At 36.2% G+C, this 14,277-nt stretch overlaps 1 protein-coding gene across 8 annotated transcripts in view; it reads right to left on the minus strand.

The window, feature by feature from the left end:
* Positions 1-14,277, minus strand: part of NEO1 (neogenin 1) — a 237,793-nt gene that overhangs the window by 166,818 nt on the left and 56,698 nt on the right. For all 8 annotated transcript variants that reach the window (XM_058737118.1, XM_058737117.1, XM_058737116.1 and 5 more), the window contains exon 2: positions 986-1,303. In XM_058737118.1, the coding sequence (XP_058593101.1) occupies positions 986-1,303 (318 nt within the window). The remainder of the gene's footprint in view (positions 1-985; positions 1,304-14,277) is intronic.

Below are 14,277 nucleotides of genomic sequence, written 5' to 3' on the forward strand. Positions count from 1 at the left end.
GAGTGGCAATGAAATGGGGAACTATTCATGCAGTCATATTTTTTTTACATGTTAGCATTTTACCAAGATGAGTATATATATATATATATATATATATGACTTAAACATAATACAATTAAAAAAAATTTTTTTAATATTTATTTTGAGACAGAGAGAGAGACAGAGTGTAAGCAGGAGTGGGGCAGAGAGAGAGAGGGAGACACAGAATGTGAAGCCGGCTCCAGGCTGTCAGCACAGAGCCCAATGCAGGGCTCAAACTCATGACCCGTGAGATCATGACCTGAGCTGAAGTCTGACGCTTAACCAACTGATCCCCCAAGGCGTCCCAACATAATACAATTTTTGTACAATGTGACCCTTAACAAAAACTACTTCATCTAGTACTCAAGTGAAAAAACATGGACCTGAGGAATATAAGTATCTAATACAAAATAAGCATGACTTACTCAGTTTACACTTTCCATTATTCTTCAAATAAGAATGTTCTAAAAGGGAGTGAATATTTCTCTTTAAACTTTCTGTTCTTCACCTTAATACCTATATCCTATAGGTTTTTAAATCATCCAATTAAATGTCAGTTCCTTGCTTGGGGCATAAAGGAACCAAGATTCTGACTATCCTGCAAGTCTTACAAAGCCATACTAAATTGTTATGCTGGGGAAGATAATTTAGCAATCAGTGAATCAATTTTCCTATACAACTTCCTCTGTCATTTCCAAGTTAGAAAAAAAAGAACTGACTCAATACTTCAAATAGCAACGGTAAGCAATTTAAATAGGGGCAAAGTGCTGCATTTTACTTCCTACAGCACTAAGCAAGTCTTAGCATAATCCCATGCACACACTAAATGCTCAATTGGTATTTGTTAAATGAGTTTATTTATGGTAATCAGTTAAGTGAAAACTCCAGGATGATAATGCTTTTTATCAAGATATATCTTTCATAAGTTTGAAAATATACATAAATTACTTTGAAAAAAACTTACCTGCTACTGTGAGCTTAGCTGTTCTGCTGACAATCGTTCCAAGGCTCTCAACAGTGGCCACACACTGATAATAACCTTCATCAGGTTTATTGTGTTTGGAATGCACCACATTGCTGATAAATAAAGACCCATCTGGGAGAAGCTGGCGTCGGTCATCAGATACTAAGTTTAAAAAAGTCCCATCTTTTTTCCATTCAATTTTTGGAGAAGGCTCAGAATATGCTGAACAGTTCAATATAACAGAAGAGCCTCTAACTGAGAGTGTATCCACTGGTTCTACCAGAAAGTAAAATGGAGTGAATGTTCGAACGCTGGATCCTATAAAAATAATGAAAAGAACAAAGTTAAGCAAAACTTTCTTCTTCTATTTCTGTAAGAAAATACAATTTGGACAAAAATTATTGTCGAATAATTATGCTGTTTGGATATGATACATAGTAACAGTCATTTCACCATGAGTGTCTAATAAAATTTCTTTTATGAGGAAATCAAAATTTGACCCATTTAGAAGATGAGAAAAAAAGACCCTGCCAGATGAGATAATCATTGTTAAATTACATTAATATTTAGTAAAAGCTTTATTTCAAACCCTACAATGGGATTTATAAATATTTAAAATTATTGTATTCAAAGTGAACTTTTCTATGAAACATAAAGGAAGCATAAAATTGAAATGATTCTTTGTTAGTAATAAGGTATGTTTACTGGCTGTATTTCTTTCAAAATTCACCATACATACACTTTGTCCATTTTTCTAGTGGATCATTCATGCTATTGATTTGGCAATCTTTGGGTATTATCTATCATGTTTTGCAAATACTCCTTTTTCCATTTTGAATTTATTTTGATCGTAAGAAAATAAATTTTAACTACATAGAAATAAATCTGTTATGCTTAAGAAGTTTTTATCCCAAGATTATAAAACATTTCAGCTTTGTTTTGTGCTAGTACTCTTGTGATTTCATTTAAAAAATTTCTGCTATAACCCTTAAATTCTCAGCCAAAGAAAGCTTTCCAAGTCCAAGCATTACCTCTTTTTTTCCAAGAAAAGTACTAACCAACTCCCTTGCAGTCAGATTACAATCAGTTGTAATCAGATTTCTTCATGTGAACAATTAGGGAAGTTTGGTTAAATAAATGAGACCAAGACTGTTTTTAAAATATATCTACACACCCCTTTATCTAAATTTATTTACATTGTAAATTTAAGGATGCAACTAGCTCTTTATTACATTATGAAACAATAGTTCTAACTAAATACTAAACACACTGGCAGAGGGAAGGGAATAATATTCGCTTGTTTTAAAATTTTCTGGGGCAACTGGGTGGTTCAGTTGGTTAAATGTCCGACTTCGGTTCAGGTCATGATCTTGCAGTCCGTGGGTTCGAGGCCCGCATCGGGCACTGTGCTGACAGCTCAGAGACAGGAGCCTGCTTCAGATTCTGTATCTCTCTCTCTGCCCCTCCCCAACTCATGCTCGTACTCTCTCTCTCTTTCACCAAAACATTAAAATAAAATAAAATAAATAAATAAATAAATAAATAATTCTTTTTTTTAATTTTTTTTTAACGTTTATTTATTTTTGAGACAGAGAGAGACAGAGCATGAACACGGGAGGGGCAGAGAGAGAGGGAGACACAGAATCTGAAACAGGCTCCAGGCTCTGAGCTGTCAGCACAGAGCCCGACGCGGGGCTCGAACTCACGGACCGTGAGATCATGACCTGAGCCGAAGTTGGATGCTTAGTCGACCAAGCCACCCAGGTGCCCCTAAAATATAAAATAATTCTAACACTTACAATACTAATCAAATTCCAAACAGACTAATCATCCTTCCCCAAAAGCCAGAGATGGGTCCCATCCTTATTTGATGGTTATGAAATTGATTCTTCAAGACTTAAAACTCTTGAAAATAACCTTGGGAATTTTTCAAAAGTAAGCTGAGGTGATTTGCTTCTTATTACAGTAAAAAATGTTATATTGGTACCATAGCAAAATAAATAAAAATATCAACTCCAGGGCAGTACAAAATGACACCTAAACTAAGAGAAATTACTCTTACACCATTCCTGTTTAACATTACATCTTATTATACCACCCAAATTAAACAATTCAGGAACTTAAGAGATAAATGTATTAGACTGGCAATCAAAATATGCAAATTAACAATTTTAGGTAATTATTAACAAACCAAATTTAATTTTAAAATTTGGACAAAGTTTCTGCCATTTAAAAAGTAATAATTACATAAATGTAAATGTTTTACAGCTAAACACTCTACCATACTTTTGATTTTCTTTCATTTTAAAAGTCCGTATCAGCCACAGTGAACAAGAGTATATGTCTTCCAAGAGTTTTTTTAAATTATATGAAAGTTTACAAATGCCTTTGAAAATCAAGGCACTTCAAATTTTACAAATATGTACTCTACATTACTTACAATACAGCATTACTTAAATACTTACATATATCCTCTTTGTATTTTATTCCCTCAGTAAATAGGCAGTGACCTAACATATTGTTCCTTCACTTAAAATCCCTCAAAGGCTTGCCACTGTCTTTTACAAAAAGATCTAAATAAACTCCCTAGCTGCACTTCCACGTGACTGTATGACCTGGCCTCTGCCTACTCTCCAGCCGTCTCCCTGCACCACTGTCCCCTCACCCTGTAAGGCATGCTGCACTCCTGTCGGCCCCTGCAGCTCCTGCCCTCTTCACACAGGCCATTCCCACCACCATCCCTCCCCAATTAACTCCTAGTCCTCCTTCAGGCTCAGCTTCAACACTACTTTCTCAGAAATGCTGTCCGTCCCAGGTACCCAGACAAGATTAGTTTCGTCCTGTCCCAAGCAGGCATGGCATACAGTACTCTACCTACACCGCACTTCAAATGTTCTTAATCTTTAAATATTTGTAATAACTTGTTTGTTCAGGCACAGAAGTTCCCAAATTTTCTTGGCTCCTGGTGCCTTTATTTCCTTAGTAATTTTTTATCATGAATTCCCTAGGCTAAAAGAAATACCTAACAGTTCTGTTTAGGAATTAGTTAGGTTCAAACAAATGAAGAAATATTCATGTCCTAACAAGTTAGTACCTTGCTGAAAAAATAACACACACACATTGAAAAATGCTTCAACTTTTAATTAGCCACAATCAGTTATTATGGGGTGTGTACACCTATCGGGTACTGCACGTGTTCTCAAACCTTGAAATCAGATTGCATGCTGCCACCCTCATTTCCTGCTCCACAGTGATTTTTGCATGGTACTTGGCTTTTATCCCAGCAACCACCAAAACCCAATTTCACGAACATCACGGCATTGAAATGAAGACAGCACAATCAAATGTTGAAACTGTGAACTCCTCTCACCTACGAGTCTGCACAGTGTCCAACAGATGTCGCTGTGTTTCCCTAGACAGCTTAAAATACGCCTGGGAGTTCTGTGAGGTACCTGGGGTATGTCGGGACACAGTCTGGGAACTAGAGGCTCACAATCTTTCTACATATCTTTATTCTCCATATTCATAATGTCGACTTACCGCAATCGATGGTATCTATCTTTACCAGCTTCTGAAAATTTCCATTGCTTGAAGTATTTATTTCCATTCCAATACTAGCCATTAGTATCACTATCTTTTATGATAAAACTTAACTAATGAACTGGTTTTTGCAAACTTTGATGAGTCTCTAAAAAATTATATATGAGCAAAGAAAGCCAAGAAGAGTGAAAATAATTTAGAATAACAAGGTAAAGGGACCGCACTCATCAATTTTCAGTATTTATTAAGCCACTATGGCTCCAGAGCAGGGATAAACAGATATATACATATATATATATATATATATGTATATATCTTTAGAATACATATTTAGAATACAATGTATTTAGAAATACATATATATATATATATATATATTTAGAAACTTAACATTCATTAGAGGTAGCATTTTATATCAAATGGGGAAAAAGATGAACTACTCAATGAATGTTACTAGGACAACTGGTTATCCACATGGGAGAAAAACAAACCTAACATTAATATGGTTCTATGTATTAGACACTGCTCTAAACATTCTCTACAAACTAACTACTCATTTAACCCCCATGACTATCCTATGAGATAGGTACTATTATTCTCATTTTAGAGGAGAAAACTGAAGCACAGAAATGTCACCTTGTCCAAGGTCACACAGGTTATAAATAACAAAACCAGAGCCTGTGATGTTAAACACACTACACTATAATGTCACTCATATACATATAGAAAAATACATTCCAGGCCTATGAAAAAATTAGTAAGAATTTTTTAATTTTTTTTTTAACGTTTATTTATTTTTGAGACAGAGAGAGACAGAGCATGAACGGGGGAGGGGCAGAGAGAGAGGGAGACAGAATCGGAAGCAGGCTCCAGGCTCTGAGCCATCAGCCCAGAGCCCGACGCGGGGCTCGAACTCACGGACCGCGAGATCGTGACCCGGGCTGAAGTTGGACGCTTAACCGACTGAGCCACCCAGGCGCCCCAAAAATTAGTAAGAATTTTAAGAAAACACAAGGATAACCCTTGAGTCAGATAACCTTTAAAAATTTTTTTTCATTGTTTATTTATTTTTGAGAGAGAGAGAGACAGAGCATGAGTAGGGGAGGGGCAGAGAGAGGGAGACACAGAATCCGAAGGAGGCTCCAGGCTTCGAGCTGTTGACACAGAGCCGGACGCGGGGCTCAAACTCACAAACTGTGAGATCATGACCTGAGCCGAAGTCAGACACTCAACCGGCTGAGTCACCCAGGCACCCCGAGTCAGGTAACTTTTTAAATCAAAACAGGGAACTTCAAAGCTAGAAAAGATAGATATGCTTCAATTCATTGCATTTATTTTTTTCTATTTTTTAAATTTTGTTGAGAGAGAGAGAGAGAGAGAGAGAGCGTGCGCGCTCATGTATGTGGGAGAGAGGGAGAAAGAAAGAATCTTAAGCAGGCTCCACGCTCAGCATGAAGCCCAACGTGGGGCTTGATCCCACAACCCTGGGATCATGATCTGAGCCAAAATCAAGAGTCGGATGCTCAACCAACTGAGCCACCCAGGAACCCCGCATTTAAATTTTTAAAAAATTATGGTAAAATATCATAACAAAGCAAAATACAACAAGGCTGGGAGGAAATATATCATATGTAACATAAAGAATTTAAAAAGTCACACCACTCAATAGAAAAGTGGAGGCTGTGTTCCAATGAAACTTTATAAAAACAAGCAGCAGGATGGATTTGATCCAGTAACTATAGTTTACTGACTCCTGCCTTAGAATATTTAGCCAGCAAAAAAATAAGTTAGCTATGTTTTAGCTGATCTGGAGTGAATTCTATGAAAAGGGAACAATACGGACAAGTACAAATAACGAAATGTCATGTGCATATGACTGTATGAGCACTGAGAAAGTAGGAAAGTGTATCAGGTTATTACTGCGAGAAGAAGGATGGAAGGACATGGAGGGGTGGGTAGATAAAAATCCTCAAGCACCTAGAAAATAATTTCATGACAAAAATCAGCTGGTGTGTATAATCCCTTTATAAATATTATTACGTGTATGTGGCAGTTCTGTATGTTCACGCTTGTGTGAATACATAAAGGGATACATCTTTTAAAAACTAGTCATTAAAATGCAGATTATCTCAGGATGGTGAGATTTCAGTTAACTTTTAATTTTTTCTTTCACCTTTGCGACTGCATGAATATTTTACATAAAACATAGTACTGCTGAAGCAGAAAAAAAAGCTATTTTCATTTTTATATGTAGCCTGCACAGGAGGGGGACAATATGAAAAGTGTGGGGCATATTTACATACTGACATTCAAAAACTGTCAAAATATATAAATAAAAAATACTCAAGTTCAAAATGTGTATAATATGACCTAAAATATAAATATATACATAAAATATAAATATTAAAATATACATAAGATATAAAAATATATATACACATATGCGTGCAAGCATATATTTAAACGTAAATAATGTAGGAGAAAGGCTAGAAGAATAAACACTGAACAGTGTAACAGTGTTTTCTCCTGCGGAAAGTACTTGATTCAACTACTGACAGAGAGCATACAGGGGGAAGGCTTTTTATTCCACGGATTTCTGTATTGCTTACTTCTTAAAATATAAACAAGTGCTTATCCATTCTTCTTGTCATCTTTTTATTTTTTAATAACAAAATAACTTCTTGGTGGTGGTGGTAAACAATACTTTGCTAGCAACATAATTTTTTTTTTTTTTTTTTTTTTTTTTTTAAGATCTATCACAGTTTCTCTAACCGCTTTTCCTTTGTCACAGTTAGAGGAGTTATCAGACACTAACTCCTTGGCTGATTCTGTATAAAAACTGGCCTATACTTCCCACCAGGGTCCTAATTCCCTATCCACTTAAGTTTGCTTAATTTGAGTTTACTATGACCACAGTCACTATACATTATTCTGAAACAGGCTTAATGATCCTGTCTGATCTCTTCTACACTCCCAGGTCTCTGCAAATTTCTCACATTTTAATGGAATAGCTCTCACTTCTTGATAGACTATTCCTCACTTTTTGATAAAATATTTCACACTTCTTGATAGAATTCCATCTTATGAAAGGAAAATATCCACAGGCAACTTATTTCAGTTGTACTTCCCCAGCCCCCAAATATCAACAAATCATACACTCACTGCACACCAGCGTGGACAATAATTCTAAATTTTATCATGCCCGGAGTAAAAAAATAACATACAATATTTGAATACCAGCAGAAAAAAATGCCTTATCACCCACAGAAGTTCTAAGTTTGACAGCAGCAGAAATGCAGGATAGAAAGATAAGCCTTTTTTACACACCTACCAATGTAAGTATCCTGTATAATTGTTATTCATACTATGAAAATTATGTCTTTATTATAAACTAAGGAGACTAATGTCAAAGGGACTTCATACTTTACTCCTTAATAACATTACTTCTGACCACCCTCTCTTATCCAGTCTGTAAATCCTACATTCCATCCTTCCTGACTCTTTAGTGTCCACTAATCACCATATAGTTCAGGCTTTCCTGCTTCAAGTTCAATTTATAATCAGAAAGTATAAAAATTAGGACCTTAAAACAATACTCCATTCAAAGGACTCAACAAAATAATACATTCACGTTGTTGATTAAGAACAAGCAATACTTGGGGCACTTGGGTGGCTCAGTCGGTTAAGCGTCTGGCTCTTGATTTCATCTCAGGTCATGATCCCATGGTTGGTGAGTCTGTGTCCTGTGTCAGGCTCTGCACAGTCAGCACGGAGCCTACTTGGGATTCTCTCTCCCCCTCTCTCTCTGCCCTCCCCTGCTTGTGCATACTCTCTCTAATAAATAAACCATTTTTTAAAATGTCCAAGAACAAGCAATACTTCAGAGTTCAATGTCTTCCACCCTGTTTTGCTACATAACAATTAGTGCTCCCAGCTCCAGAGCTCATCCCCTGTCTGCCCTGAACAGCCAGTTCTTCCAAAGACTCAATTACAGAACATGCAGAACTCTTCTCCTGGGATTTCAAGTAAGGCAAGTGGTTAGTTGTTAATATTACATATGGATGGTCCTACTTGCCTGATAAACATATGCTTTGAAGAACTTTGATGGTACTGGTTAAAACATTAAAAACAGTGGACGTCAACTTCTAAGCAAAGCTGAATCTGAAATTCTTTTTCAGACTACCAATATCCTAACGGGGAAATTCAACTTGATTATTCTCATTTATAGCATCTACTTTCCAAACTATTCCCCCAAAACAAAATATATCTGAATTTGTTTATTCAAGAAACATCTGTTATAGTAAGAGTGCTTTCCATTTCTTTATTATTCAGCCACTCCCCTCTCCCCACCAAAAAAACCAGCCATGGTGGAAAACTCTTTTGTAAAATGAAGTCAAGCAGACATGATTTTGAATTCTAGCTCTGCTGTTCTAGTTAATTTCTCTGTGTCTGACATTCTCTTATAAAACAGGAAAAAGAATGCCATGCCCTCCTTGCATGAAAGTCTCCATGAAGACAGGGGATGAGCTCTGCAGCTGGGAGCACAAATTGTTATGTAGCAAAACAGGGTGGAAGACATTGAACTCTGAAGTATTGCTTGTTCTTGGACATTTTAAAAAATGGTTTATTTATTAGAGAGAGACTATGCGCAAGCAGGGGAGGGCAGAGAGAGAGGGGGAGAGAGAATCCCAAGTAGGCTCCGTGCTGACTGTGCAGAGCCTGACACATGTATAAGGCACCGACTTCATTGCCTGGCAGGTAACAAGTCCTCAATAAAAAGTTAACTATTCAATTAAGGAGAGCACTCATGCTGAGTATTAGGGGATGAATCACTAGATTCTACACCCGAAACTAATATTACACTGAATGTTAACTAAAATTTACATTAAAATTTGGAAGAAAAACAGGAAAGAAAAAAGTTCAACAGTCCAAAAACCTACAGTATTTTTTCCCAAACTGCTAACATCTAGCACCTTAGTTTTCACCAATCACATTTTACAAAGTGCCATGCATAACATGGACCTTATTTTTTCATTTTGAACCACATTTTGACAATTACAATTACATATAAAATAATATTAAGTGATCTTAAAATTCAAGTCTGATCATCTGTCTCCTCTGCCTAATTTTTAAACCACTACTCCTCTATTACAGTGAATGTAAAACGTAAATTCATCACCACGGCATGCAAAAAGGGCCTCAGATCTAGTCCCTGCCTCTCTGCAACCTAATCTCACATCGTGCTCCCACTAACTCAATAAGCTCCAGTCACATTATTCAATTTCTTGAACAAGCCATGTTCTCTCTCCCCTTTGAAAGTCTTTGCATTTGCTGTCCCCTCTGCCTGAACTTGCTCTGCACCCACTCTTCCCGTCTCATCTTCTATGTTTCAATGGTCACTTCTACAAGGCCTTCTCTGACAACTATCTCTGTGAAGGTCCCAGTCTCCTAATCCTACCCTTTATGTGCTCTTTTCTAGCAACTCACTTTCTCTCTGTTTTTAAGGCCTATCTTCCCTGGTAGAAGGCTAGACTTCATGAAAGTCCTGCTTATTTGTACCTTCATTTGTTTTTGCCTTTCGTTTGCATTCTTTTCAGGATCCTACAGGTCAGAAAGGCTCCTGGGCCAAGATGTAATTATGTATTAGTGATTCTCAGTAACTTTGCATCAAGTCTCTACTGGTTTTCTAAAATCAGCCTCAAAAATTTATATCCTGATGATTTCAAATCTGTCCTTTGTGGGGTGCCTGGGTGGCTCAATCAGTTAAGTGTCCAACTCCTGATTTTGGCTCAGGGTCATGACCTCAAGTTCATGAGTTTGAGCTCCATGTCAGTCTCTGCGCTGACAGAGTAGAGCCAGCTTGGGATTCCCTCTCTCTCTCTCTCTCTCTCTCTCTCTGTGCCCTTCTCCCACACACTCTTTCCCTCTCTCTCTCTCAAAATAAATAAATATTTTTTAAAGCACCAAGAAACACATCTGCCCTTTGTAAAAATGTTTCAATATCACTTTTTAAAGTATCATAAATATTAATATTTTATGGTAACTTCTATACGATTGTCAAGATGAGTAGGCACAATCTGATAACCTAAAAATAATACCAACCACCAATGTCCTGAATAGTTACATGGAAATTTCCTAAGAGTTGTCCTAGAGAATTATGTTAATAAGTCTTAGTCAACATGCCAACAATACTAGCAATACTTATATTTCAGCTCAAAATAGGGAAATCTGAACTGGTCATTTTTCATTATGCTAGGTGAGAAAAATGTTAGAATTTTCATATTAATTACATAGAACTTCCATGAAAATATCTTATGAGCAACTTTTTGTTATTTGTGGTAAGAAGATTTTCCTAAGAGTAAGACATTTTACCCAATACTTGATGCAGCGTATTTTCAACTTCTGAAACAAAGTATTTTTCAGTTCCACTTTTGCCTACTATACTGATGAAAATATGGGCTCAATGATAATATAATGTAAAAAGTAACTTGCAGGTACATTCCAAAGGTATGAATTGTGACATTGTTTTATACTGTATTTTAATACTTCTTTGATTATTAAGTGGTATCATATTTTTCTACCATGAGCAATACAGTATTTTACTAGCATTTTTGGTACAAAATGTTTTATTACAGTAAATTGTTAAGTTCTTTTTCAACAGAATATCTCCTTTGCAGGCCTTCATTAAATACTTTTTCTTTTTTTTTTAATTTTTAGTTTTTAGAGACAGAGAGAGAGAGCGAGCAAACATGAACGGGGAAGGAGCAGAGCAAGAGGGAGACACAGAATCTGAAGTCAGCTCCAGGCTCTGAGCTGTCAGCACACAGCCCAAAGTGCGGCTTGAACTCATGAACTGTGAGATCATGACCTGAGCCAAAGTCTGACACTTAACCAACTGAGCTACCCAAGCACCTCCATTAAATACTTTTTCAATCATCTATAGTTACTTTGACCTAATATGAAAATGAATAGTTATTATAGTTATTTGTTTTAAGTTTATTTATTTATTTTGAGAGAGAGAAAAAAAGAGAGAGAGCGCAGAGAGAGAATCCCAAGCAGGCGCCATGCTATCATGGCAGAGCCTGATGCAGGGTTTGAACTCACAAACCATTGAGTGAGATCATGACCTGAGCCAAAATCAAGAGCTGGACACTTAACTGACTGAGCCACTCAGGTGCCCCGATAGTTATCTATTTTAAAACACATTCTAAAAAGCTCTAATACAATTACACTCATGAATATACAGGACTGCCTCTACTACACGTGCTCATATCTCATCTTACTGCTATAATTATATAGGCTTTTGTAGTAGAGAGGTATTTATGGGTTTTACAGAGAGAAAGTTAACAATCCTGACTACTGTAGCTCTCAACCTTCTGTGAGGTTTTTTAATCATAGTGACAAATCTTTTAATAACTCATTGCCATCTGCAGAGCTATCAGGTTTTCCCATTCATTTCAATGAATTATGGTGATGACAGAACACTTGAAATCAAAACTGGCCTGGAAAATCTAGTTTGTCTTACTGGCTTATAAATTCACCACAGAAGACAGAAAGTAAGAGACTGAGGGCAAGAAATAGTAAGATCCAAAACAGCAAGGGATCTAAGATCTAGTCCCAGCTTCCCTAACAAAATACAAGTTTACTTCTAAGAATGAGAATGACAGGACCAAGTCCAAAGATGTAAAAATAATAGTTTTCATTTACCGAAAAGCCACTACTGTTCTAGTGCTTAACCTATATTAAGCCCTCCAACCCTTGTTGTAGGAATTATTATCCTCATTTACAATGAGAAAACTGAGCCACAAAGAGAAAAAGTAATTTGCCCAAAGCCATGAAGAAAGTAAGATTTGAATCAAATTAGTCTCTGACTTTCCTGTGCCCAAGATCATAACCATTAAACCTGCACTATCCAATATAGTAGCCACTCGGTGACATGTGGCTACTGAGAATTTGAAATGTGACTAATCTAAATTAAGATTTAAGTATAAAATACACATAAGATTCAGAAGCCTTAGTGCATGCACATACACACACACACAAAGAAAATAAAACATCTCATTAATAATTTTTATACTGATAGTATCTTAAAATGTTTTGGATATAGTCATTTAAATAAAATATATTATTAGAATTAATTCCACCAGTTTCTTTTTACTTTTCTAATGTGGTACCTGGAAACTTTTAAATTATGTATGTGGTTTGCACTATATTTCTCCTTGTCAGATGCTACCCTTCATTAATATGCTTTAAAACAAACAAATTCTTTTTAAAGAAAAAAAAGTTGCATTGTTTCTGCAAAGGGTAAAAGACTATGAATGATGACAGTAGATGTGAGGGATCAAAGCAAAGCAAAACTCTTTTTGCTGTCAAATAGAAACAACTGGTCTACTATCTAAACAGTAAAAACTAAAAGATTTTAAGCAACTATCAGCACCCTCTCTTTAGTACTTACTCGGAAATGTCTATTTAGAAACTAAATTTTTTAGAAACTTTTAATCAAAAATTGCAGAAAAAAATCAATTCTTTATTGATGAAATGGGTGAGAGGTTTCTGCAATTCACACAATTTCAGAGTGTAATCCACAAATTACTTATTGATTACAAAGGATAAAATGTACCTTCACATGGGACAGAAATCTTGTGGTCACCACCTTAACTAAGTGATCAAATTCAGTATTAGCAGTAACGACACAACCTGATGTGATATGTGTCCTGATGGGATGCAGTAAGAAGAATTATTATATTGTTTTATTATTATTATGTTAGAAAGAGAGAGAGTGCATGAGTGGGGCAGAGGGAGAGAAATAGAGAACCTCCAGCAGGCTCCACACTCAGTGAGGAGCCCAATGTAGGGCTTGATCCCGTGACCCTGGGATCATGACCTGAGCTGAAATCAAGAGTTGGACACTCAACCAACTCTTTTAGACCAAAGAGATTACTTTTCCTTAAATTATAACTCTCCATGGTTAATTAATTCCACCTTTCTGAATTTCTTGTGTTCTAATGCCTAAGAGTACATGCTACATGTCGCATAGTTTCTGGTATTTTTATAATTCCTTAGATCATCAATAGCCTAATGCAGAGCTTTCCTCTCAAAGTTTTAATACTGTGAAAGTATCTATAAATAAGGGTATTTTCCTATATATCAGTAACATTAATCACATCTAAGAAAATTAAAATTCATTCAATAATATTGTTTAATATACTCAAAATTTAAATCTACCCAATATTCCCTAAATGTTCTTAAAGCCCAAGGCCGAACAAAACTTCACTTAGTATTGTTTTTGTTTCTTTAGTCTCTTTTCTTTTTTTTCTAAGTTTATTTATTTATTTTGAGAGAGAGAGAGAGAGAGAGAGAGAGAGAGAGTGTGTGTGTGTGTGTGTGTGTGTGTGCACGTGCAAGCAGAGGAAGGGCAGAGAGAGAGAGAGAGAGACAGAGACAGACAGAGACAGACAGAGACAGACAGAGAGAGGGAGGGAGGGAGAGAGAATCCCAAACAGGTTCCACACTGATGCAGGGCTTAAACTCATGAACCATAAGATCATGACCTGAGCTGAAATCAAGAGTTGGATGCTTGACCAACTGAGCCCCTCTTTTGCCTCTTTTCATGTAGAACAGTCCTTTTGCCTTTGTTTTTCATGACACTGACTTCTTTTTGAAGAGACCAGGACAGCTGTATTATAGAATGTCTTCAATTCTAGATTTGTGGAATTATTTCCTCAAGCTTAGATTTAGCTTAAATACTAATC

The sequence above is a fragment of the Neofelis nebulosa genome, chromosome 7 (genome assembly GCF_028018385.1).
Source record: "Neofelis nebulosa isolate mNeoNeb1 chromosome 7, mNeoNeb1.pri, whole genome shotgun sequence".
Classification (NCBI taxonomy): domain Eukaryota; kingdom Metazoa; phylum Chordata; class Mammalia; order Carnivora; family Felidae; genus Neofelis; species Neofelis nebulosa.